This window comes from Protopterus annectens, chromosome 2.part1, assembly GCF_019279795.1.
Source record: "Protopterus annectens isolate FY-2018-M chromosome 2.part1, PAN1.0, whole genome shotgun sequence".
Classification (NCBI taxonomy): Eukaryota; Metazoa; Chordata; order Ceratodontiformes; family Protopteridae; genus Protopterus; species Protopterus annectens.
Genome location: NC_056729.1, coordinates 1,987,086,112 through 1,987,113,560, shown reverse-complemented (window position 1 = coordinate 1,987,113,560; position 27,449 = coordinate 1,987,086,112). Strand labels below are relative to the sequence as shown.

At 41.3% G+C, this 27,449-nt stretch overlaps 1 protein-coding gene across 1 annotated transcript in view; it reads left to right on the top strand.

Annotated features, from left to right (window-relative positions):
• The window catches only part of SHISAL2B (shisa like 2B), a 984,986-nt gene that overhangs the window by 244,989 nt on the left and 712,548 nt on the right, over nt 1-27,449 (top strand). Inside the window, exon 2 of the mRNA XM_044063367.1 lies at nt 27,174-27,331. Coding sequence (XP_043919302.1) covers nt 27,174-27,331 — 158 coding nt within the window. The remainder of the gene's footprint in view (nt 1-27,173; nt 27,332-27,449) is intronic.

Below are 27,449 nucleotides of genomic sequence, written 5' to 3'. Positions count from 1 at the left end.
TGTGGTCCAAGGTTTGATTCCCTCAGTTTCCATTTTTCTAACACTGAATCTAAGAAATTGATTTAACCAAACAGTAATCCCTGGCTGAGACTGAAAAAGGTCTATGGAGAACAGTGCTCTACCCCTTTAACAAATAAAATAAATACAACAATGGCATTTAGAAACAACAACCTCTGGGAATGTCTGGGGGTTATCAAAGAGTAGTAGAGGATTAGAGCAAGGTTTGGCATCATGGCTAAGGTCTTTATTTTACAGATACAAGGTAGAGGGTTTGATTTGGACATCTGTATTTCAGTTCGGCTTGTAATAGTCTGCAGACTAATAGCCTAGTATTTACCTATGAACTATGAACTTTATCACACAGCCTGTGTAGGAAATTATATATATAAATGAGAGCTGTACTAACTGGGTCTCTGAGAGAGTAGATGATGCCTAGAATAGGCTGCCAATATTAAAGCAAATATTAGTTCAGAGAGTCTTAAAATCCCTCTTGACACTTATTATGGGGATGACTGTTGTGGTATTTGGCAGGCTAGAAGGGTATCATTACCTGTGCCTGAAATGTTTGTATGTATTCATGCATGGCATAAACACCTATCACTGTTCAAATTACTTCAGACAGTATGCACCTGTTATCAGTTGCACCCATTAGCTCAAGCCCCTACCTCAATACAATGTTGTATAGTTCAACAAACAACACACAAGTACAGTATATGTAAAAGAATAAAAAAGTAGAAATTATACCACTCCCCAAACACTTACCTGTCTTGACTCGTTGTATATCTGATGTAGTCTGCACTTCCTTCAGAGTTTTCTCATTTAACAGGTTGTTCTTTGGTAAACTTCCATCACACAATGAGCACACTAATTGGAACTGCTGTTTTAATTGTGCAGTTCTGAGGCTTGTAAAATGGTCGTTATGCTAGTGAGCCTATTTAAAGTAAATATCCCTGAATCACACTTTGATTTCATCACACAATTCAATTAGACTACATCATATATTTGCATGACTAGCAACCTGTGCAGACACAAGAGGCCTAGTATTTTTCTGTGGATTATGCCATGCTGTATAGGTATAGCTTCTGAAGGCACCGAGGGTGCCAGAGCTCCCAGATGGTGCTCAAAGAGAGTAAAATGTATCATCTGTAACTCCTAAGATCAAGGACACCACTCTATTGATCACTTTTGTTTACAAGAATATATCATTCTTCAGAATAAAAACACCCCCTATGGAATCAAACTTTAAAGGAAGTGGGGTGAGATAAAGTAGATACCTGGCATAGCCTTGCCAAGGCAGTGATTACTACTACTGACATTAGCTCCCTGGAAAGAGTGTAGATACCACTTTAGTGACTGGGAATAGACTCCATCCTGAACTTCTATGCCAATGAAAAATAAGATGTCAGTGAAAATGCATCTGAGATCAGCAGTAAGCATACAGGGCAGGTTACTGCCCTCTTATTTCAAATATAATTAAATGGCCCCATGGAGGACATTTATTTAATGATACTTGTATTTCTTGTTAAAGTCTTTCAACTCAGCACCAAATTGCAGAGAACAAGCTGCTATATTGCAGAATGGTAGTGACTGAGTATGCTGCCTGCTATTTTATAGTTAGCTTTGTATATCATTGCATTAATTCTGATAACTGTAACACTCACATATACCAATGTCAGAACGTCTGTATTATGGCTGACATCTTCCCCACATGCAGACACTGCATATTCAGGGGATCCTTGTGTTCCACATTTGCAGACAGATGTTCTGCTTGATCTGCCCTTACAGCATGCCCACTATCACACAGTGCCTGACATGCAAGGTTGTTGGCACACTAATGCACTGTGTAGACTGTACCAGAACAGAAGGGCATATGGCAGGCCAGGTATGTCTCTCATCATATTGACTGAGCATCAGCTTATTATTTGCCCATGCAGATGCCACTTCCAAATAGCTTACCAATGCCATTTGTACACCACAGTAGTTCTACCCAGTGGTGCATAGTGGTCTACATTATGCTGGAAGGTGCCTGTGTTGTCAACATTTACTTGTCCGTATTTGGCACACCTTAGTGGCACTATGTGCATGTTATCCTGCATAAATACTAACCCTGTGCAAGCCCACATGCTCTGTCTTTATCCCTGTCTCATACAACATAGCCACAGGGGCACACCCTCATACAACCTCCATGGATTCTAATGCCCAACAGCACCATCCTGATGTTATTGTACATTTTCTCCCCAGGTCAGGGGACTGCTGCTGTATCATTTTATGCACATCTTCTGCCCCCCCAGCACCCATTAGTAATGGGTGCTAACCCAAACCCTAATGCTGCCCCTTCCCTCAACCCTAACCCTATACCTTACCTTCATAAAAACCTTCCCGTAACATTGCCATTACACAAGACACACTCAGACACACAAACATTCACAAATACACAAACAAGACTGTATTTATCCCCTAACCTAACCCTAACCCTAACCATAAAATACACAAACTTGTACACAAACATACAATGCCTATCATTCAGTCATCCTTGACCCTAATCCTAATTCACGTATCCAAAATAATCTCACCCCTTCAGCCCCACTTACCTGCCTTGTCATTTCACATCATCGACACTTCCACCACTTGGCTATCCATACCATTGATATTAAAGCACATCCCTTGCATATGTCCAGGAAACACGCACATATACACCTATATATATATATGGTTCTACCTGACTTCACCGACACGCCGGAACATCGACAGCGAAATCGAGAGCCGCAGAAGAGCGAAAGTGCAGAAGACCCGGCCTGACGGGACCCAGAACATCGACAGTGCAGAAGACCGACCCGACGGATGAAAGCACGGACGCTGACGATGCCGAAATGGGAAAAGGCTGTGTGCGCAGAGTATGAGACGGACGGGTGTGCGATAAGGTAAGTGTGGATAGGGGTGGGTTAAGTGAGTTAGGGGGAGGCGGGGGTCAGTAAAGTGTCGCGGTAGTGAATGTGTTTGGGATAAGTGAGTTAGGGTTAGGCGGAGGTAAGTGTCGCGGTAGTGATTGTGTTTGGGTTAGGCGGGATAAGTGAGTTAGGAGTGTTGCGGTAGTGATTGTGTTTGGGTTAGGGCGGGATAAGTGAGTTAGGGTTAGGCGGGTCAGGTAAGTGTGCGGTAGTGACGGACCTTAGGGTTAGGGTTTGGGTCAGGGTTGTAGGTAGTTGTGTATGTGAGGTTTAGTGTGGGTTTGCAGGGATTTTGGTGTGCTTGTGTTGTGTATGTGGTTTTGGATGGGGAATGTGTTTTGTTTGTTGATTGTGGTGTGTGAAGTGTATACATGTGGATTTTCGTGTTTTGTACTGTCGGTTATGTGGTTTTGTTTCGGTGTTGTGGTGTTTCGGTGAAGTCAGGTAGAACCCTATATATATATATATATATATATATATATATATACACACACACACACACACACACACACACACACACACACACACACACACACACACACACACACCACACACATATACAAACATAACATTCACACACATAGATATCTGTATCTATATCTATGTCTATGTCTATATCTATTGATGCATCTGTATAAGTATCTATATCTATCGCTGTCTCTATATATCCATTGTCAGACTCACTATCATTGTGTCAACACCTCCCCTACTGGTCTGTTTGGTCTTTATGTTTTATCTTTGTAAATCTGCTCCTGCTTTCATAGCGCTTCCCTTTCTCCATCCTCTGATTTCCCATTACATCCTTCCCCATCTATCCTTCTTGACAGAAAAAAAATTGGGCACCTGCCTCCCCCCAAAAAATACCCTCCTCACTGCCACAGTTTTCTAAAAAAAAAAAAAAATATTATATATATGTATATGTATATATATATATATATATATATATATATATATATATATATATATGGGTGTACTTTCCTAAAACGAAAATTCACTTTTTCAAAATGGGAAAGTACATCCCCGCGTAAGCGAAAATGCACTTTAACGAAAGTGCACTTTCGCTTAAGCTCACTAGGCCAAACCTACCGCACCACAATGGAGGACATTTAAAAACGGGCTATGTCCTCCAGTGTGGTGCGATAGTCATGGACCTTAGGCTAAGTCACAGGTCAAGGTAAGGAGATAGCCCTACTAACTATCCCCTTACCCTAACCCGTGCCCTAACCCTAAGGTCCGTGACTATCGCACCACAGTGGAGGACATAGCTCGATTTGAAATGTCTTCCACTGTGGTGCGATAGTGACGGACCTTAGGGTTAGGGCACGGGTCAAGGTAAGGGGATAGCCCTACTAACTATCCCCTTACCCTAACCCATGCACTAACCCTAAGGTCCGTGACTGCTAGCCTGTTCGGTCTAGCGGGTTCGCGAAAGTGCACTTTTGTGAAAGTGCACTTTCACGTTAGTGTGTGGGTGTACTTTTGAAGTTCGAAGTAGTGAACTTTCGTTCTTCAAAAGTATTAATCACCAGTAAATATTTCCATACCAGATCAGTCGAGGCCCGGGTTAACAATGACCGCCACCAGTACTGTTAGCCAACAGGGTGCTGGTGGAAATTGGGCTACTGTTGGCCGAAGGAGGAGAAGAGATGGAAGGCATGGCCGAAGGCAGGAAGAGAGGAGAAAGGCTAGGACTGTGGTAGTGAGGGTCAGAACTTTGAATGTTGGCAGTATGACTGGTATAGGGAGAGATTTAGCTGATATGATGGACAGAAGGAAGGTTGGTATATTGTGTGTGCAAGAGACCAGATGGAAGGAGAGTAAGGCTACGTGTATCAGAGGTGTGTTTTGTTTTATCATGGTGTGGATGGGAGGAGAAATGGCGTAGGAGTTATTTTGAAGGAACAGTATGCAAAGAGTGTTTTGGAGGTGAGTGTCAGATAGAGTGACGTTTATGAAGCTGGAAACTGATGGTGTAATGATGAATGTTGTTAGTGCATATGCTCCACAAGTTGGGTGTGCAATGGATGAGAAAGAAAAATTTTGGAGTGAATTGGATGAAGTGGTGATGACTGTACCCAAGGGTGAGAGAGTGGTGATTGGAGCAGATTTTAATGGGCATGTTGGTGAAGGGAACAAAGGGGATGAGGAAGTGATGGGTAGGTATGGTGTTAAACAAAGGAATGCAGAAGGTCAGATGGTAGTGGATTTTGCAAAAAGGATGGACATGGCTGTGGTGAATATGTATTTTAACAAGAGGGGGGATCATAGGGTGACATACAAGAGTGGAGGAAGATGCACACAGTTGGATTATATCTTATGTAGGAGGGCCAGTTTGAAGGAGATTGGAGACTGTAAAGTGGTTACTGGAGAAACAGCATAGGATGGTGGTTTGTAGAATGACGGTGATCAAGAAGAGCAGGAGGAGTGTGAGGGCAGCACCAAGGATCAAATGGTGGAAATTGAAAAAGGGTAATTGTGAGGTGGAGTTCAGGGATGAGTTAAGACAGGCATTGGGTGGCAGTGAAGAGTTACCAAATAGCTGGGTAACTACAGCAGAACTACGAAGGAAGACAGCTAGAAAGGTGCTTGGCATCACCTTGGGATAGAGGAAGGACGACAAGGAGACATGGTGGTGGAATGAGGAAGTACAGAAGAGTATACAGGCAAAGAGGTTGGCAAAGAAGAAGTGGAATTGTCAGAGAGATGAAGAAAGTAGACAGGAGTATAAGGAGATGAGGTGCATGGCAAAGAGAGAGGTGGCAAAGGCTAAGGATAAGGCATACGAAGAGTTGTATGAAAGGCTGGACATGAGGAGGGAGAAAAGGACCTGTACCAATTGGCTAGACAGAGGGACCGAGCTAGGAAAGATGTGCAGCAGGTAAAGGTGATAAAGGATAATGACAGAAACTTACTCACAAGTGGGGAGAGTGTGTTGAGGAGATGGAAAGAGTACTTTGAGGAGTTGATGAATGAAGAGAATGAGAGGGAGAGAAGGTTGGAACATGTAGGGATAGTGAATCATGAAGTACAATGGACTAGCAAGGAGGATTTAAGGATAGCTATGAAGAGAATGAAGAATGGAAAGGCTGTTGGCCCAGATGACATACCTGTGGAATCATGGAAGTGTTTAGGTGAAATGGCAGTGGTGTTTTTAACCAGATTGTTTAATGAAATCTCAGAAAGTGAGAAGATGCCTGAGGAATGGAGAAAAAGTGTTTTGGTACCGATTTTTAAGAATAAGGGTGATGTGCAGAGCTGTAGTAACTACAGAGGGATTAAATTGATCAGTCACAGCATGAAGTTATGGGAAAGAGTAGTGGAAGCTAGGTTAAGAAGGGACGTGATGATTAGTGAACAGCAGTATGGTTTCATGCCGGGAAAGAGCACTACAGATGCAATGTTTGTTGATGGAGAAGTGCAGAGAATGTCAGAAGGAGTTGCATTGTTTTTTTGTAGACTTAGAGAAAGCATATGACAGGGTGCCTAGAGAGGAGTTGTGGTATTGTGTGAGGAAATCAGGAGTGTCAGAGAAGTATGTAAGAGTGGTACAGGATATGTACGAGGGTAGTGTGACAGCAGTGAGGTCTGCGGAGGGAGTGACGGATGCATTTAAGGTGGAGGTGGGGTTACATCAAGGATCAGCTCTAAGCCCTTTCTTATTTGCAATGGTGATGGACAGGTTGACAGACGAGTTCAGACAGGAGTCCCCATGGACTATGATGTTTGCAGATGACATTGTGATCTGTAGTGAGAGTAGGGAACAGGTGGAGGAGACCCTGGAGAGATGGAGATATGCTCTAGAGAGAAGAGGAATGAAGGTCAGCAGGACTAAGACAGACTATATGTGTGTGAATGAGAGGGAGGATAGAAGAATGGTGAGGATGCAAGGAGTAGAGGTGGCGAATGTGGATGAGTTTAAATACTTGGGGTCAATAGTTCAGAGTAACGGTGAGTGTGGAAGAGAGGTGAAGAAGAGAGTACAGGCAGGATGGAGTGGGTGGAGAAGAGTGTCAGGAGTGATTTGTGACAGACGAGTACCTGTAAGCGTGAAAGGGAAGGTCTACAAGAGGGTAATGAGACCAGCTATGTTATATGGGTTGAAGACAGTGGCATTGACAAAAAGGCAGGAGTCTGAGCTGGATGTGGCAGAGTTAAAGATGTCAAGATTTGCACTGGGTGTGACAAGGGTGGACAGGATTAGGAAAAAGTATATTAGAGGGTCAGCCCAGGTTGGAAGGTTTGGAGACAAAGCCAGAGAGGCACGATTACGTTGGTTTGGACATGTGCTGAGGAGGGATGCTGAGTATATTGGGGAAAAGATGCTAAGGATGAAGCTACCAGGTAACAGGAAAAGAGGAAGGCCTAAGATAAGGTTTATGGATGTGGTGAGAGAGGACATGCAGGTGGTTGGTGTGACAGGGCAAGATGCAGAGGACAGGAAGAAATGGAAACAGGTGATCCGCTTTGGTGACCCCTAACGGGAACAACCGAAAGAAGATGATGATGATGATGATGATATATGTGTGTGTGTGTGTGTATATATATATATATATATATATATATATATATATATATATATACACACACACATACATATACATATGCAGACATATATATATTTATACACACGCAAACATATATATATATATATATATATATATATATATATTTTATATATATATATATATATATATATATATATTTACGTATGCATATACATATGCATATATATATATATATATATATATATATATATATATACACACACACACACACACACACACACACACACACACACACACATATGCACATACCCATACACACACACACACACACACACAAACACACGTGTGTGTGTGTGTATATTTTCCATGGCTTCTCTTCCTTCTTTCTGACTTTTTTATACTACAATTTCCTCCCCATTTTAAAGAATAAAACTTCATAATGACATTAATGGCAGCCACTTACTGGGTGTGAGTCAGAATATTGTATTTGACAGGCATGTACTTGTATGCATGCACCATATTCACTACTGCTGTTTGGAATTCCCTAGCCAAACTCATGAAACACCTCTCTCCTTACTGGTACTGCCATTTCTTTGAGTGGGTTTCTTAATTGCCTAATGCTCATTGCACTAAATTTCTTTTTCTTAATTGATAATTGCTTTTACGTAAGCCTCATTGTGCCTCTTGGTATCTCCTTAGTTGCTCTTGTGCTGTAATGATAGGCATGTTTCTGAATCCCAGGATAAGTATACTAATCTTCAAAGGACTATTTAATATATAATTCTACAGTTAAACAGCCAGACTGGCTGCACTCAAGAAAAAAAATGTTTCAGTTTTTAATGTTTTTTTTTTTCCCCTTTTTTCAAACTAGCTGATTGATATTAAATGCAGGTTTTAAAAAGTGATGCTTTCAGAGCCCAGGGACCAGCATCCTCATTATAAAAGCAAACACTGAGTGATTATTTGCTTCACTTTGAATAGTACTTTTTAGAAAAGGTTTTGCTATAAATTAACCATTAATTAGGGGATATTCTTTATTAGCATAGAAATGGCATACAATACATACTGTTGAAAAGGCAAAAGAGTAACACAGAGACACTTTGCTGGCTTTCAATAGCATTAAACTTGTATGAAAATCACACTTTTACACTTTTGTCTGCTGAATGCAACAAAGGAGAGCTCCATTTACAGAGCTCAAGGGGCTTACCTTAAGGATTCCGTTAATACCATCTTCTTAACTGGGACATCTTAAGTACTATCCATGGATTTTTGCTGTGAATGCAACTTTGAATACAAATACACCTACTTACAGCTTTGATCTATAATACTGATTCATATATTAAGAATTTTGACATTTACTCCTTAGCTATAGATTGTTTCTTGTACACAAGAATGATGAAAAAGTGCAGAAACACTGCACAGTGCAGAGACTATGGTCAGGTAGGGCAGCGAAAGAAACACTGCAAAGTGCAGAGACTATGGTCAGGTAGGGCAGCAAAAGAAACACTGCAATGTGCAGAGACTATGGTCAGGTAGGACAGTGAAAGAAACACTGCAAAGTGCAGAGACTATGGTCAGGTAGGGCAGCGAAAGAAACACTGCAAAGTGCAGAGACTATGGTCAGGTAGGGCAGCGAAAGAAACACTGCAAAGTGTAGAGACCATGGTCAGGTAGGGCAGCGAAAGAAACTACAAACTGCAGAGACTACACTCATGTAGGGCGACACAGGAAGTCAGTATGGCAGAACAAATGTAAAACTAGAAAATAAAGTTATGATCTATTTGTGAAGTTCTTTCAGACAACATGGAACATTTGGTAAACCCAAAATAAAGAAATATATATAATCAAACAAGTTGCTAGTACAGCTATAGCTTCTAAGTTCATTTGATGTCAAGTGTGCCTGTATGTCTGCATCCATTTCTGGTGGTTCAGAGTAGAAATATGTCATTTTTAATATGGTCCATCTCATATATTTTCTAATATATGATGTCCTTCCATATCACTGTTGCAGTTTTCTAAACGTAAGGGATCTCCCACCAGGGCAGCCCAATGCTCGGCCAGTATACAAAAGCCTAATGATCTTGTACGCACCGTACGGCACACTTATTCTCCCCACATAGAACGCAGGGCATAAAAAGGATGTACAGATGTATGGATGCAACTACCAGAATGTCTTTGCTGCCAGTTCGAATGTCATTATTGCTAATTGGTCTGAATGCCTTGTTATGGTACTGAATAAGTGCCCCATTGGGTTTGTTTCTTTTTTACTTTTCTTGGTCTTGAATTTTATTTTTCTACTGAGAGTTCAAGTCATCCAAGAAGGGAAAATGTCAATTTAGCAGACAGGTTCCCCAGAAGGATTGTCACAATGTCTTTTTTGTTTGAGTGCTTCCCACGACCATACCTCTTATAATATCTCTAAGGCATTTGTGCCTAAGACACTCAGAATCCAGTTGTCTTCTCTGGCCATTTATCTTGAAAACCAGCAGCTTAAACAGTTATCCCAGAGGCCAGAGCACTGTGGCAAAATCCTTTAACCTGAGATACTCCTGCTAGGTAAGAAGAAGGCCACAATGTCTTGGCTGGATTCTTTAGCTGTGCAGCCTCCACCAAATGTCCCTCTAGAAGTGGGTAATAGCTCTGTAGGTCATTCAGCTTCTACATCAGATTTCTGTTGTCAACCCCATGGGAGGCTAGTACAGATCCATTTTTTCATACATCCTCTGAAGCTTTTCAGGTGTCTCCTCCAGACTTCGAGGGGTGCCACAGTTGATTATATCAAAGGGTCTTATAGAGGAATTTTGCAGATCTTGGTCAAGGACAAGGTTCCAGGTTCTCTTATTGGATCTTGCCAAGGGTCAGAACCTTTGGTATTTGTTAGGGCTAATGTTCCTTCCAAGAAAAGACAAAATCTGAAGCATGTTTTGGTCCATCCTAAGGATCCTCAAAGGGAATGGCAAGAATTTACTCAGGGCTTGTTTTCTGCCTTGATGGCCCTAAAGTCTCCTCAAGGGGTTTCAGTACCTGCTCCTCCTTGGACCTCTACCCCTTCTAAATGGCTTAGGGAAATGGATTCCACAGATGAAGATTCAGTGTCTGATGAGGGGTCTTTGTCCTTTTCTTCACAGATGCCTTCACATTTGACTTATGGTTCTGATGAAGAGGAGTCTGTTAGCCCTGAGTCTCCTTTTGAGGAATTGTCCTCTGGGAACACAGTTGCTAGGATTATGGAATGCTTTAAGTGGGATTTTTCTCAAGTGTCTGATATTCAGAGAAGATATTAGGAGTTGCTTCAGGTGGATACTCATAAACTGCTGCTTCCAAGTCTCCTAATTCTCAGCCTCCTATTTCTAAGAAAACTGATAGGTTTTATAAGGTTCCTGTGGATTGTCAGTTTTTATTTGAATATCCTGCTGGTGATCCTGCTGTGGTGTCAGTCCCTTCTGACAAACCTTCTAAGTTTTTGCCCTCCTCCAAACTTTTGCCTTCTGATAAGGATAATATGGCAATATAGAGGATTGGTAAGAAAGTTTACACTGTTTCTATCTTGACCTTTAGGGCTGTTAATTACCAGACCCACAAGATCAGTTATGCTCTGGCCTTGATTGCTCAGGCTTGTCAGGTTATTTATGATCTCCTTGATTCTGAAGGCAAATCCTTTGCCTTATTTATTTTAGGTTCTGCTTATCAAGTCACTCACCACTCTATTAAGTGCAGCTATGATGCTGCTGATGCCTCTTCCAGGGCTGCAGCTTTTGGGTCTTTCATGAGGTGTTGTTCCTGGTTTAATCTCCAGTGTCTGCCTCAGGACCTTAAGGCCAAGTTGTTGGATGCTCCTTTGGATAATAAACATCTCTTTGGGACTGCTGCTGCTAACATATTTAAGTCTCTTCAAGAGAAAGCCAAAACCTTGCAGGACCTTAAACTTATTTTTGTCTTTCCTATCCCTAAATTCCAGAGGAATTATCCTTCTAGATCTGCTTTTGTTTGCAGCCAACCCTGCCAAGCCTCCAAGGGCATGAAGGGTGGTAGGTGGCCCCCTCTGCTAAGGCTACCCAGATTTTGGTAGCCCAGAAGCCTCCTTTATCTGATAAGCCTACTTCTCTTTGACAACTCCCCCCTTCTTTTATACCAGGTTCCTTTGTCACTTCAGCTTTCCCTTTGTCTTCCAAATTGGTGTCTCATCAGTCCAGACTTTTGGGTTCTATCATCCATCAGGGTTACTTCATGGTGTGAAAGTCTCTCCTTCCTTTTTCAGGGATTCCTCTTCTCCTTTAGAGAAACTTCTTTATTTTCCAGAGGTTCTAGTGTCCCTGGTGAACCAAGGAACCATTCAATCTGTCCAAGTGGGAAAGGGTTTTTATTCCAGGATATTTCTGGTACTGCAAAAGGAGAGCACTTGGAGACCTATTCTGGATCTCTCCCAGCTCAACACCTTTCTCAAGATTCTTTCTTTTTGGATGCTTACTCTTCAAACCCTGTTTTCTCTTTTTTACCCCAGGCTTTTCTGGTGTCTTTGGATCTAAAAGATGTTTACCTTCATATCCCCTATTCAGGATGTTTTTATGTTTCTCTGTGTCTTCCTTTCATTTTCAGTTCGCTACTTTGCCCTTTGTACTCTCTACTGCCCCAAGGGTATTCACAAAATGCCTAGCTCCTGTTATTGCTTTTTGCAGACTCCAAGACATTCAGATTTTTCCTTATGTAGATTACCTGTTGCTTCAGATGCCTTTTCCCTATCATCTGTATCAGGATCTGGAGTTCATCATTTCTTTTCTTCAAAGTCTGGAGTTCACTATCAACCTAAAAAAGTCTATCCTAACTCCGTCTCAGGATCATGTGTGTCTGGGATGCAGGATTCAGATAGTGCTAATACTGGTTTCTCTTCCACCTCCAAAAGTTCTTTCAGTCTCTTCTTCCTCTTCCTGCCATGCTAGCCAGGGAGTTTCTTCAGGCGCTGGGATTCATGGCCTCTTCTCTTCCACTGCTCCCTCTTGCCCGACTGTATATGCAGAAGCTTCAGTGGTACCTCAGGTCAGTTTGGCTGCAGCATTGTCATCCCCTGGATTTCAGTGTACCTCTCCTTCCCTGTCTCAAGATGGAATTTGAGTGGTGGATTCGACAGTTCACTCTCAACCCATGCCAGCCCTTTCAGCCTCCAGTCCCTTCTCAAGAACTGTTCACCGATGCCTCAGACATGGGGTGAAGGGTTTCTTTTGGTCACCTCAGATTTCAGGATATATGACCTCTCCATCAGAAGTCAGACCATATCAGCATCAAAGAGATGAGACTTCTAATTCTGGCCGTTCAAGCTTTTCACCCCATTTTCTCTTCAGGCCCCTTGAAGATGTACACAGACTACACTACAGTGATATGGTACATCAATAAGTAGGGAAGTAGAAAGTTTTATCTCCTCTGCAGGATGGCTCTTCAGGCTTGGGAGGTGTCTCTCATTTAGCAGTTAACTCTTCAGGTAGTATACCTTCCTTCAGAGCACAATCTAGTGACATATTCTCTGAAAATGTCCAAAACACAGGCTCATGAATGGATGCTTCACAGAGAAATGTTTTTGGACATTGTCCATTGGATTCCCCAGGTAGATCCTTTTGCCTCTCCTGTGAACAGGCAAGCTTCTCTTCTGTTCCAGACTGCCATGCCATCTGGCATGGAAGATGGATGCCCTTTCTTTTCCTTAGAGGGGATGCTTCTTTGTGCTTTCCTTCCTGTCCTTCTTCTTCAAGTGTCCTGCAGAAGATTGAGCTGGGCTCCCCAAAATTCTTGCTAGTGCCTCCCTTTTGGTTCTCCCTCTTAATGCATCTGGCCTGGGGCAATCACTACAAGTTACCTCACCAATTGGACCTCCTCACACAGGACAAGAGGTCTCTCATCCATCCTCACTTGTCCCTCTTCAACTGACAGTGTGGGTTATAGGGTTTTGATCCCTTTCAGGCACCCCTTTTCTGTGGACATGCTCAGGGTTTTACAGGAGGCAAGGAAACCCTCAACCAGAGAATCTCATGTGTCCAAATGGAAAAGATTTTCTGTCTGGTGCCATCCTCATAACCAGGACCTGTTTTCAGTGGAGTTCTCTCTGGTCCTGTCTTATTTTTGTGAGTTGCTCCAGTCTGGCCTGTCCTATTCTTCTGAAAAGACCCATTTGTCAGCCTTTTGCCCTTGTCTGCCCTTGAATCCTCTTTTGGCTTCTCATTTTGAGGTCAAACAATTTCTTAAAGGCGTCTTGCATATTAGGTCCCCAAGGAAGCCTATTCCTCCTCCTTAGGACCTTAATGTTGTTTTGGAAAAATTGACTTAGTCTACTTTTGAGCCTGCAGATTATGCTTCTATGCAACACTGCACCTGGAAGACTGTCTAGTTGCTGGCTCTTACATTTGCTCGGAGGGTTTCTGAGCTACATTCCTCCTTTTTTGGTTTTTCGCAGGGACAGGGTTTCCCTTTGTATTAATCATCCTTTTTTGCGGTAGTAAATGAGTTGTCCTTGAATCAGTCGGTACAACTTCCATCCTTTTTCCCTTCTCCTCAGTCTGCAAGTGAGAGGGTCCTGCATACCTTGGATTTGCACAGACAGCTCGGGTACTATTTGGATAAAGCTAACGTCATCCATAAGTCTGATTGGCTTTTTGCTTCCTTACATCCCAAGACATTGGGTTTGGTTGTTTTTAAGCAAACCATCTCCTCCTGGATATTGAAGGTCATTTTCCTTTGTTATATTTTTCATGGAAAATATCTGTCTACTTTTGTTAGAGCTCATTCCACTAGGACTGTTGCCTCTTCTGGTGCCTTCTTCAAGGGGTTGGACACCAGTTCCATTCTTGAAATTGCTGCTTGGTCTTCAGTGCATGCCTTTACTAAGCATTATAAGTTGGATATGGTTTCTATGGCCAGAGCAGGTTTTGCTGTAACCATTTTATATGGGTTTGTTGAGGGCTGTTCCCAGCCTTCCATCTCCCATTCTGTTTCTTGAGCTTTTTACTCTCCCTTCTATTTAGAATACTGCAGCAGTGATCTAGAAGGACATAGTACAGTTGTGTAAAATCTTTTTTTTTTTTTTTGGATTCCCTTCTGGATGAGGGTTTCCCCTTTTTCTTCTGCATTTTTCCTTCTGGATGTACATGGACTCTGCTATGGAGAATGTTATCTTCTGGAGCAATTCAGTTCTGCATAGTTGGATCCATACATCCCTTTTATGCCGTACTTTCTTTGTGGGAAGCATAAGTGTGACATACAATACATACAAGATCATTAGGATTTTGTATACTGATGAGGGTCAGGCTGCTCTGGGTGGAAGATCCCTTCTGTCTAGAATATGGCAACAATAAAGAGAAGTCATCTACTGTTATGGTAGGATTTTACACAAATGCACTTTTTTTTTCTTTCTGATGAGGTTCCCTGTCCCACATAGCCTTAGCATCCATCATAGCCACATATCACAAACCTGCTTTTCTTATATACTGCCATTCCTCTGTAAAACAGCAAACCATTGATTAATCCATAGTGGCCCTATGAGGCATGGGCATTTCCCACAAGAAAATTATGTCACATGACTGTCAACAGTGCCTTGTATGTATCCAAGGGGCTTTAGTTAGAAACTTTGGAAGCTTTCGTCTTTTTTCTATAACTATGGGAGGTGAGCAGTGTGCACATAAGGCTGGTCCAAGCAGGATGCAGGATGCCCCTTCTTATTCTTTTATCCCATATGGTGTCAAGATGCAAACACCCCAGTGCTGTTTATCCAACTGAGATATGTTCAGGTTCATGGGTGTGTACAAGGCTAATGACCACTGGGGTCTTTTTAAACCTAGCCATATATCTCAAATTTCTGACAAGTTCTGGTACCCTTTGTAGTGTAGGCAGGGACTTGGGAGACAAATCATTTACATGCTGCCTGTGTCCATTAGAGACATAGATGCCAAACCGGCATGAATTCCTGATGCCCCATGTAGTTTTCCAAGTCACACTTGAATTGGGAAAGTCTGTTCCAGAGAAGGGGTAGTCTCTGGGATACATACCTGTCTGTCGTTCAGGACCTGTTTATATCATAGGCAAGGTTTAAGCCTTTACAATGGTCAGTTGTAGTGCTGCTTGTTCTGTGAATCTGAAGGAAGTTCATCAGAGTAGGATCCAAAGACGTCTTGTATGCCAGGCATAGATATCCCATCAACAGCCTATAGGAGACAAAATACTGGTATAGGGCTTTTAGGTGGTCTGCATAGGACAAGTTATTTATGCCTTGTATTCTTTTAGTGAGGAACCTCTGTGGATGTTGCAGCTGTTGGATGTGCCTCTTTAGGTACATACCAAAGGGTTCATTGTATGCAACGATAGGTTTTAATGCATGCTGAATACAGTGGAACAATGACCTGCTTGGACCTAGATGTCATACATTTGTTTATAAGTTACACAACATAGAATAACTTCCTCAGTACTGAAGATACATGATGGTCAAAGGGTAGATTGCTGTCAACATGTATCCCCAAGTCCCTGACTTCTGGATAAACTCTTAGGAGTGTGTTGTCAATATGGTAATTCCCAGGGGTAGTTGAATTCCAGAATGATACCATTATGCATTTCTTGGCATTTATTTTTAGTCCATGGCTCTGACACCAGTTATTGTCTGCATTGGCCCTTCATGGAGAACATTACTGTTAGTAGGGGATTCTATGACTATTCCTAATTTGCAATGATCTGCAAATGTGGTCAGCCAAAGACCCTTGACATTGACCTTGACTTTAGAAAAGTAGATGCCAAAAAAGAATGGTCCAAGGACCAATCCCTGAGGGACTCCACTGGTGATTGTCTCTATGTAAAGATAGACTCCCCAATTCTAACTTCATTGGTCCTGTCTGTGAGCCAGATGGCTAACCACTGGGTGACAGAGGGGGCTTGAACTTTTGCAAGGTTATCACTTAATGGTAGGAAGATAGCCTTAGAGTAGGGTTAACTGGATTTCTGGTTTTATTTTTACTTCAAAGGAGACTATTTTGTGGTATGACCTTACCAGAGATGACATTACACTAGGGGCTGTGCCGTGCTTTCCCATATTAGTGAGGACCAGACCAAGAATGTTTGCACCCCTGGTTGGTGCACTGACAATCTCGTTCAGGGATGTGTAATTCATCAGCCTCCACTAAGAATCACTTCCATTCCAGTATAACCCAAGGCCATTCCCAAGAAGGAGAGCTGAAGAATAATTTGCCTCAGCATTGCCACCCCTCCGTTTTTTTTCCGGAGTGTCCAAAAAATCAGTAGGGCACTCCGGTTCTCCGGTTCTCACTCTGAGAGTCCGGAAATACAAAGCACGACGTCAGTGCATCTGTACGCTAACTAAAAAAAAAAAATGACATTGCCATCTTGGTTGATTGGCTGCTTGCAGCAGAAGAGGCTCATGCAGCAAGCAGCCAATCAACACTTAGATTTGCGAGTCGATGCCTGCAAAAGTCCGTGAAAATTAAGGGATAAAAAGCGGTGCTCTCAGGTATATGTTACCTTTTACTAAAAAGGTCGGTGAGGTACTTACTTAAGGTCTGAAATTTCTTTGCTGGTTCGGCTGTTTGAAGTTCGGGATACCTTCGGTGGATTGCCTGGTGTTGTGGTCTTCTTGTGGCTGTGTCCTTGTCTGCTGGCTTCTTTTGCTGCTGGAGCCTGGAATCGATTCGGTCGGAAGGAAGGATTGCCCTAGTCCTGCTGCTTGCTTGCTGGAGCCTGCCCCTGGAAGGGAAGAGTAGTGCTGTGGACCGGGTGGTGTGCTCCCCTGCCTGCTGCTTGCTTGCTGTGCCTTTGTTAGCTGCATGTCCTGTTCTGGCTGAGAGCTTGTTTAAGGAGCCCTGCTGCTACTTTTCTGGAGGTAAGTGGAAAGTTTTTAATATGGATGGATTGAGGTAGATTTTCAAAGCTTAGTGTGGCAAGGGGAATGAGATACTGCCAGCACAGCTACTAGTGAATTTTTTAAACATTAAACTTATATTAATTAACTAGCTGTGCTGGCACTATCTCATTCATTGATGGTGACAACACATGATTTGTATAAGATGTGTGTAACTATATCTAGATGTTCAACATGTTGTGGTGTTATTAACTAGAACAATTTCTAGTTTGTAATCACCACATCTATCTTAGTCTTTATCTATAGTTTCTAGGATACAATCTGCAGACTGAGATATATAGCAAGGGTTGGTTTGGCTGTTTTTAACTGCAGTTATTGTAATTTTTTATTTTTCATGTGGGTGCACTTTGATTTATTATTTTTCATGTGGGTGCACTTTGATGTTACAATGAATGTATACTGACTATGAGTTACATAGGGTTCTTGCTATGATTGTAGAACTATCATTTCTCTAGTTTGTCATCACTGCTATGTTTACCTTGATCTGCATTTTCTAGGGTATACCAAGGCTTATTTTGGCTGTTTTTACTGCAATGTTTTAAATCTTTCATGTGGTTTTGTACTTTGTTACAGTGAATATATAATGACTGCATGATTTGTATAAGATGCCTGGACTGTAGAACGGTCTTTTCTAGTCTGTCATCACCGCTATGTTTACCTTGACCTGTTTTTCTTTCTAGATGTATTGTCTTGGGTATATAGTAAGGCTTAATGTAGGTGCTTTTCTTTGGGACTGTCAATGTGAAATATTTCATGTGGTTTTGAGCTTGTTACAGTGAATATATACTGGATATTGTCTTATTAAATATGTTTAAATGTTTCGTTGTGGTGTAGATATTTAAGTTGAGACTACTTTCATATTTATTTAGTGACTCTGTGGGTCACTCTACCTTGGCATTGGTTGAACTACCAATGTTTATTACTATTGCACAGTAAGACTGAACACACTTTGTTAGGGCCATAAAGTTGCTTATGAGGAGTAGGTGGCAATGATTACCTTGTAGTCTGGGGAAAAGGGGGGCAGTCACCAAGGCCATTGATGAGGGTAAGGCAGTTCACACAGCCTACCTTGACCTTGCAAAAGCTTTCGACACAATACCCCACTCGGGTATCATAGAAAAGCTCACCAGCTTAAATGTAAACCCATATGTCGCAAGATGGGTTGCAAACTGACTCAAGGACAGAACCCACAGGGTTAGAGTTGCTGGTGCCATGTCAGACTCCAAGCCGGTCACAAGTGGTGTCCCACAGGGCTCAGTCCTGGGCCCCCTCTTGTTTGGCATCTACTTTTCAGAAGTGCAGGCAAACATAGGAGGATTGTGGCTGACAAAGTTTGCAGATGACTGCAAACTGGGCGCCATAGTTGAAAATCCATCAGACACAGATATCCTTCAGAGAGGTCTCATAGAAACGGATAACTGGTGCCAGAGCCATGGCCTTAAGCTAAACGCCAAAAAATATATAGTCATACCCTTTGGTAAAAACAAGGTAACCCCAAGTTACCACATAGGTGGCAATCCATTAAGCACAGAAGAGGTTATCAGGGACCTGGGGACCCAAGTTGACAGTAACCTTTCTTTTGACACTCACATTGCCAAAGTGGTTAGGAGGACCTTCTACATTGCCCACCTGATTATGAAGGGATTCACATCCAGATCAAGGGAGGTCATTGTTCCCCTGTACTCTTCATTTATCAGACCAATGATTGAGTACAATGCCCCATTCGGAATGTATCTTACCCGACACCTGCAGCAATTGGAAAGACCCCAAAAGTTCCTCACCAAAAGGATAAAGGGGCTCAAAAATATGCCATATGCTGCCCGACTGAAGAAACTCCAGCTCTATTCAATTGCATACCGTCTGCTCAGAGGTGACCTGTGCCTGACATACAAGGCCATGTCCAACCCGGAATTAATGGACATGCTCCACCTCAAAAAATCCAAATCCACCAGAGCCACAAGAGCAAGAGACTTAAACCTCAACACGGATATAAATAGGACGTGCTGGAGGGACAGATTCATCACCCAGAGACTCCCTATGCTGTGGAACAGAATCCCAGTCCATGTGAGACAGAGCACCTCGCTGGCTCTGTTCAAGAGGAATCTTGACCAGTGGATGGGAGATCATAGGTTTACCCCGGGGATCATCTCTGTATCACTGCTGGACAGAGGCACGGCAAACTAATGGGTATAGTATTCTTCAACCTAAGGGGTGGTGAAAAGCCACACAACTCTGGCTAGGCTTATAAATGCCCTAGGGCAGATAGCCTAGTATGAACCTATGAACCTATGTCACTAGATGGATTGCAAACTGGCTCAAGGACAGAACCCACATGGTTAGAATTGCTGGAGCCATGTCAGACTCCAAACCAGTTACAAGTGGTGTCCCACAAGGCTCAGTCCTGGGACCTCTCTTGTTCGGTATATATTTCTCGGAGGTACAGGTCAACACGGAAGGACTGTGGCTGACCAAGTTCGCAGATGACTGCAAACTGGGCGCCATAATCGACTCTCCAGCTGACACAAGCATCCTCCAAAAGGGCCTCATAGAAACAGACAACTGGTGCCAGAGCCATGGCCTCAAGCTAAATGCCAAAAACTGTATAGTCATCCCTTTGGCAAAAACAAAGTGCCCACAAATTACCACATAGGTGGTAATCCATTAAGTACAGAAGAAGTAATTAGGGACCTGGGGACCCAAGTTGATAGCAATCTCTCATTTGACAACCACATGGCCAAAGTGGTTAGAAAAACATTTTATATAGCCTACCTAATCATGAAGGGATTCACATCTAGATCAGGGGAGGTCATCATGCCTCTTTACTCATCCCTCATCAGGCCCATAATTGAGTACAATGCCCCTTTTGGGATGTACCTTAACAGACACCTGCAGCAACTGGAAAGACCCCAAAAGTACCTCACCAAGAGGATCAAAGGGCTCAAACAGATGCCATATGCTGCCTGGTTAAAGAAACTCCAGCTCGACTCAGTGGCATACCACCTGTTCAGAGGCGATCTGTGCCTGACGTATAAAGCCATGTCCAACCCGGAATTAATGGACATGCTGCACCTCAGAAAATCCAAAGCCCATCGAGCTACGTGCTCGAGAGACTTGAACCTCAGCACTGAAATAAATAGGACATGCTGGAGGGACAGATTTATAACCCAGAGGCTCCCTTCATTCTGGAATAAAATCCCAGTCCAGGTTAGGCAGAGTCCCTCATTGACTCTCTTCAAGAGGAATCTTGATGAGTGGATGGGAGATCGTAGGTTTACCCCGGGTATCACTTCTGTGTCGCTGTTAGACAGAGGCACAGTATACTAACCTTGAAAAAGGGCATAGCAAAATAAATTTAAAATGGGTGGCGAAAGCCAAACACATTCTGGCTAGGCTTATAAATGCCCTAAGGCAGATAGCCTAGTATGAACCTATGAACCTATGAACATATACTTAGTAAACTTGTGCCAGCCTTTCCCGTGTGTATATAAATCAGACCTCAGTGTGTCTCAACTGCTTGAGTGGGGGCCCAAAGCACTGTTCGATAAATAGGATGCTGGAGGTCTTCACTTGGCCACTATGCTCAACTCTATAACTGTGCCAGTGGGAGGTGGTGGTGTGGATCTGGAGTGGAAAAGGGGAGAAACCAGCCCCATGTTGACTGTTCTCTGTGCTGTTAAGAGAAATTGCACTTAATATGGGGTGTTGCATCTGGAATACTGTGGGACTACGGAATTCGTCTTTATCATGTCTGCCCATACGGTCTATTTTATCGTTACACAAGTTATTACTGTTGCAGCCAGAGGGTATTATGATTGCTGAACTACATATTTCATCTTTATCATCGTGTTGGCCCACACTGTATGGTTTGTCTTTATGCAAGTTATTACAGTTGTAGCCAGAGGGTATGATTGCTGAGCTACCATGTATTTCGTCTTTATCTTGTCAGTCTACAGTATGCATGAACTTTCTTGCTGTGTCCAGACTCAGCTGGATAACTTTTGCATTGGGTTCTACATAACAGTAGAGGGTCTTAACTTGGTACATTGCTGTAGTGTCTGACCCATGTGTTTTACACACAGTTGAATGCCTTCTGTGCATATTCTGCTGTCACACCAGGTTCATGTGTAACAGCTGCAGAATGTCCCTCAGACAGGAGTTGCTTCTGCCTTTCATTGCTTTACCTTCACTGTTCATTTTTCATGTGGAGTCTCTCATTTTTTTTTCCTTATACCAACTTGGTATTACTAGGGTGTGAAAGTCTGGAGATTCACATGTGAATGTGATCAACTCTGGCTAATGGCTACTGACTGACACAGGCCCCACCAGGCAATGGTGTTGGTCACAAGTGTTTTGATTTTGTATTAATAGCTGTTTTGGTTTATTGTAGTGCTGAGCAAGGATCCTGCATGAATCATGTTCAGGAAAATGTCAATGGATCATCAAGAAGAGGCTGAAAGCGTGTCTCCTAAGAGGTTTTTCTGCAGTTATAATAAGGTGTGGGAGCAAAGCTACTCATGGGTGTGACCTGCTCCAAATGCAGATGCCAGGGCAAAGTGCACATCCTGTGGAACAATTTTCACTGTAAAATGGGAAGGGAAAAGGCATTGAAAAGCCATCAGAAGTCAGACAAACATCAGCAAAGCCTTCAGCTCCAGAGGCAGAACCTTGTAATGACCAAGTTTATTCAGCCACGTAGTGCAACCAGTGAAGCTTCCAAAGTGACTGCAGCTGAAGTGACAGCAGTCTATCATGGAGTGAAACACGGTCACTCATATGTATCTATAGATTGTGGAGGTAAGCTGGCACCGACAGTCTTCCCTGATTCTACTTTGGCTTTGAAATTCAGCTGTGGGAAGTCAAAATCTGAGAGTATTGTCATGAATGTACTTGCCCCTCATTCAGAGGAGCTCCTTCTGCAGGAACTTGGCAATTCCTATTTCTCAGTGGGAACAGATGCATCCAATAAAGGGAACAGAAAAATGTTCCCTTTAATTATTCAGTACTTTACTCACACCCATGGCACACAATAGAAACTCCTTGATTTCTACGAGGATCATAACGGAAGTTCTGAATGTATCTTTACTAGAATAAAGGACATCCTTGTGCATAAAGGGCTCTAAGTACAAAACATTGCTAGCTATGCTGCAGACAATGCATCAGTCAATTATGGAAAGCACAGGTCTGTTTTTAAAAGTTTGAAATCTGAGGTGCCTCACATCATTGCAGCAAACTGTTTATGCCACGTAATACATAACTGTGCTAAGCATGCAAGCAAGTCCCTTGCAAAGTTTGATGTGGAGACTCTGGTTTTGAAAGTATATAGTGAGTTTTCAGCATCTGCTAAAAAAAATGGTACTGTTGAAAGGCTTCTATTCTTTCCTAGACCAGGACTTTAGGGACATCATGCAGCATGTTGTAACAAGGTGGCTGTCTTTGTTCCCAGCTGTGGCAAGGCTGGTAGAATGCTGGCCTGCTATTAAAAGTTATTTTATTAGTCAAGGGCCTGAGGACTGTCACCCCCTTATCTGGAAATTTGTGGAGGCTGATAAGGATGGCATCAGTGGGGATGTGTCTGAGGCAGAGTGCTACATACATTTCATGCACTACATCCTGCAGGTATTCCACAAGTCTATAGCAAAACTTGAAAGTAACACTCTCGCTGCTCCCGAGTTGTACACCATGATGAAAAGTCTTAAAGATGAGTTGCAGAGAAGGCTAGATGACCATTTTTTTTGGTGCTAAAGTTTCATCTGCCTTACAGCACTTTACTCCAGCTGTTGCACAGCAGGTCTGTAGGACCTTCTGTGATTTTTACAGTAAAGCACTTTGTTACCTACAGAAGTGGTTTGATTATGATAATAGTCCTTTTAAAGCTATGTAGGTCCTCAGCCTCCAACATTCTGTAATTTGGCCAGAACTGTGTACGGTTGCAGACGTTTTCAAATTGGACGTGGACATTGGAGCACTTTACTCAGACTACTGCACTTTAACTGCTGCATTGCCAGGCCTGTTACAGATGACAGAGGCATCTGTAAGTGATCGCTGGGTGACTTTTTTTAGTAAAGCTCCAAACTGCAAGCCACTTTACAGACTGGTGCAGCTTGCCCTTTCAATCCCCCTTAGCAATAGCTTTGTGGAAAGGGTTTTTTCAGTTATGGGGGAATGCGTGGACTGATACAAGAAATAAAATGCTTGTGTCTCTTGTTAAGGCAGAGTTGCAGGTCAAGCTAAACTTTAGTTGTTTGCAATTTTATTCATTTGTGAAAAATAACCAGCCATTACTTGAGGCTGCTATCAAATGCCAAATATAGCTTCAAGTATAAGCAATGATTTCTAGCAAAACTGTGAAGACACTTTAAACAGTTGCTTTTCTTTTACTATTGTGTGTGGTGAACCCTTAATGTACTGGTTTGAATGAATTGGTGTTTTTAATATCTAAGTAATTGTATGTCCATTTTAGTACTACCTACATGTGATATTAGACTTGGGCTTAGTCTTCCCATGCTTTTGTGTGATGTACTGTTGTATGTAGTGAACCCTTGAATGAAGTATTGCTAAATAAAGTTTTTTTTTAATTTACTTCTGACTCGTTGCACATTTTTCTACTTATTGGTAACTGTATGTGATATTAAGGACTTGTGCTGAAGGGTGCTAGAGTAAAGGGGTGTGGCTATTAAAGGGAATGGGTGTGGCTTGATTTTGTATGGGGCAGGGCTTGTTTGTCAGGAAATGGCACAGTAGAAAGGTGGCAACCCTAATTTGCCCCCAAAGTAAGGTTCAACCTGCAGACAAGCTGAGTTCCTCCATAGGAAGTCACTGCTGTCTGTGATTTCTGCTGGCAATGATGGCCTTTTTTGGAGTTGATGCAACCATGGAGTTGACACATATACATTCAGGGGAGTGGCTCCGCTCCCTCTGGCAAAAAATACTTTTAAAAAGTGCTTTCTTTTTGGATTTTCTGTTTGTTTAATGCAGTTCAGGGATTCTGATCCTTGGCGCATTCATTTTCATCCACTCATATTATTAGCAATCAGAAAAGATGAATTTCAGTCAGTGTACCATCATAATCTGATTTTGTAAAATATGTTCAATATCATTTCACTTTCTTAGGGTTTTAATTCTGAAAATTATATAATTTTAAATAATCTTAATTAACACTAATAGGCTAAGACCTGTGTACTTTTACTAGGAAATGACAAAGTGATGAGACTTTATATACATATATATATATATATATATATATATATATATATATATATATATATATATATATATATATATATATATATACATGTGTGTGTGTGTGTGTATGTATGAAATGATGGATACACACAAACACATCATAAAAGTCTGCTGAATTAGGTAAATGAAGTACCTTATACTCTAGGTTTAAGCACTATTCCCTAATTCTGCAGGATACGGCACTTCAGTTGTCACTCAGGTGACAGACATCTATTGTATATATGTTTTAATTTCTTGTTTGCATTAATGTTTCCCTTTATGTGGTTTGCATAGCTTTTTATGGCTGTATTGTTTCATGGATGTTTTTCTGTGCTAACCCACTCTATCATACCTCTCAAATGTACCTCATTATGAGGAATGTACCTCATTTGGGATCTTAAAAACTTCACGTTCCTTTAAGTTCCACATTGAAAGGGTCTGTCCCAGATTCAGTGTTAGGAAGATTTTAACTCATATCTATGGTAAATAGAAATGAATCATATTAATTCATTAAAAGATCTTTTTATAAGTAAAACCAGCATATTTTAATCATCCTATGTACTTCCTAGTTGAAGTTGTTAGTAAGTCAGTATGTGTTCCACATTTTGCCCATTTGTTCCACGTTATGAAGGCTAGTGTTCCTCATTTTGGAGATGGAAGGTTGAGAGCTATGCACTTTTATTATATAAACATCAAGAAATTAAATTGATCTGTCAATGTGCCAATACCCCAGGATAACCTTTAGTTTTCACCTTATATTTATATTCAATATATTTAACAACAGTTCCCATCTTGCTGAGGAACTTAAACTGTGATATGCTAGATGATCTAGGTATCCAACTAAACTTACTTTTCATTTTTTCCTTTCAATCTATTATAACCATTTTGTCCTTCTTAAATATTTTTAACTGCAAATGTTTTATGCATACATCTACAGTTGTATAATATTAATGTTTAGGGTGTGTATTGAATATTTATGGATTTCAAATTAATTCCTCAGAACTTTTGCTCATACTATTTCTATGCACATTAATGGTATAAGATAGTCATTTCTGATGCATGCACTAAGCTTTAGTCCACATCATATGATTGCGCTTACATTTTTTTTGGGGTAGATGTAGATGTGTGTGTGTGTGTGTGTGTGTGTGTGTGTGTGTGTGTGTGTGTGTGTGTGTGTGTGTGTGTGTGTGTGTGTGTGTCTGTGTATATGATTCTTCTAACTTCTTTAAAGTAATTTCCTACCATAGAGCTTTACTCACTGGGCATCCACTATAAAGGGATTTTGCTTACTCAGACTTTTGCAGTGAAAAAAAGCAAACAGTTTATTTATTTATTTTATTTTACATTTGTTAACCAGGAAATTCCGACTGGACCAGGTCCATTTTCAGCAGAGGCCTGGGTAAAAAAGCTCCAGCATCAAGTTATACAAATACAGTACATCCAGCATAATACAAAAAACAGGTTACATCATGTATGCTGAGCATAGTAATATAACAAAAAATTAATAAAACACTCCAGGTAAAAGAAGATATAGAACATGGGTAAAAAGACAATGTCAGTTATACATTGGTAAGAGAAGAAAATTTATCAAGTAAGATCCTATAGTTAAAAGTACCCTTTCAGATGACCAAGCCTAAAGGGGATCAGAGATCCAGCATGTGATCAGAGAGGAGTTTGGGGAGTTAATAGCATAAACAAGCGCATACATAAATAATTGTTAATCTTTTTTACTGTGTTGGGTTAAGTTTGTGGTATTATTTTAGTAACCTACTGAGTGTAATGCTCAAATATGTTAAGTTTTATAGTTTGCCCTTCACAAAGTTTAGTTATGTTTTAGTTACCTTATTGTTTTTAATCAGGTCCAGGAACTGCCAGTTTCTGCTTAACTGGTTGTGGTTGTGATTTTCTTTTCATTCTAGCTTTAATAAGTTTCATTTCTATAAATTTAAGTTATGTATTTTCACTGTGTTTGTATAATCTAAGTATACATTTTTGTGTGCAGTTTGCAAAGTTAAATTCTTCCTTTAGGATTCAATGTGATTAAGCTGTATTGATAGCAAAATATATATGTGCATATATATATATTTAGAATATATATTTACAATAAATACATGCACGCATGCACACGCGCGCACACACACACACACACACACACACACACACACACACACACACACGCACACATATGTATATATGGATATAGATAAAAATGCATATATATATAGATATATAGATATATATATATATATATATATATATATATATATATATATATATGATTATTTTACTTTTACATGAATATGCATACATGAAGATATATGTTATGTAAATAATATATCCCATGATAATATGTTAACCTTTTGGAGAAGCATTCTCTGATATGTAGATCTGACACTTGAATTAATCTAGAAATGCATTTTGTTGAAGATGACATAGAGTTTAACACAGCTATTGTCAGCATGTCATCAGAAATTGTATCCTTGGCAGTAATAAGACATATTTTATCTCTGATAAAGCAGACTGAAACCATTTTTGTTTAAGTTACTCAGCAGCTGTTGGCTAAGCCTGCATGCTGATTTTCCCTGTCTTTTCCTTTAGTATAGGTGCATTGGTTGGCCTAGGAATTGCAGCCTTGGTTTTGCTGGCATTTGTCATCAGCGTGTGTGTGCTTTGTTATTTATTCCTATACTCAAAACCTCAACGACTAGACTCAGGCCTTAAGCTACAGAATCTGAAGACATCATCTGAACAAGGAGGTAAGCATATGGCACAATTATTACTGTTTGATGAAGCATGCAATTTATACATAGTGCTTCTGCCAATTTTATAATCAACTTCCATTAAAATTTCTTAATGAAAGGTAAAGTCATAGAA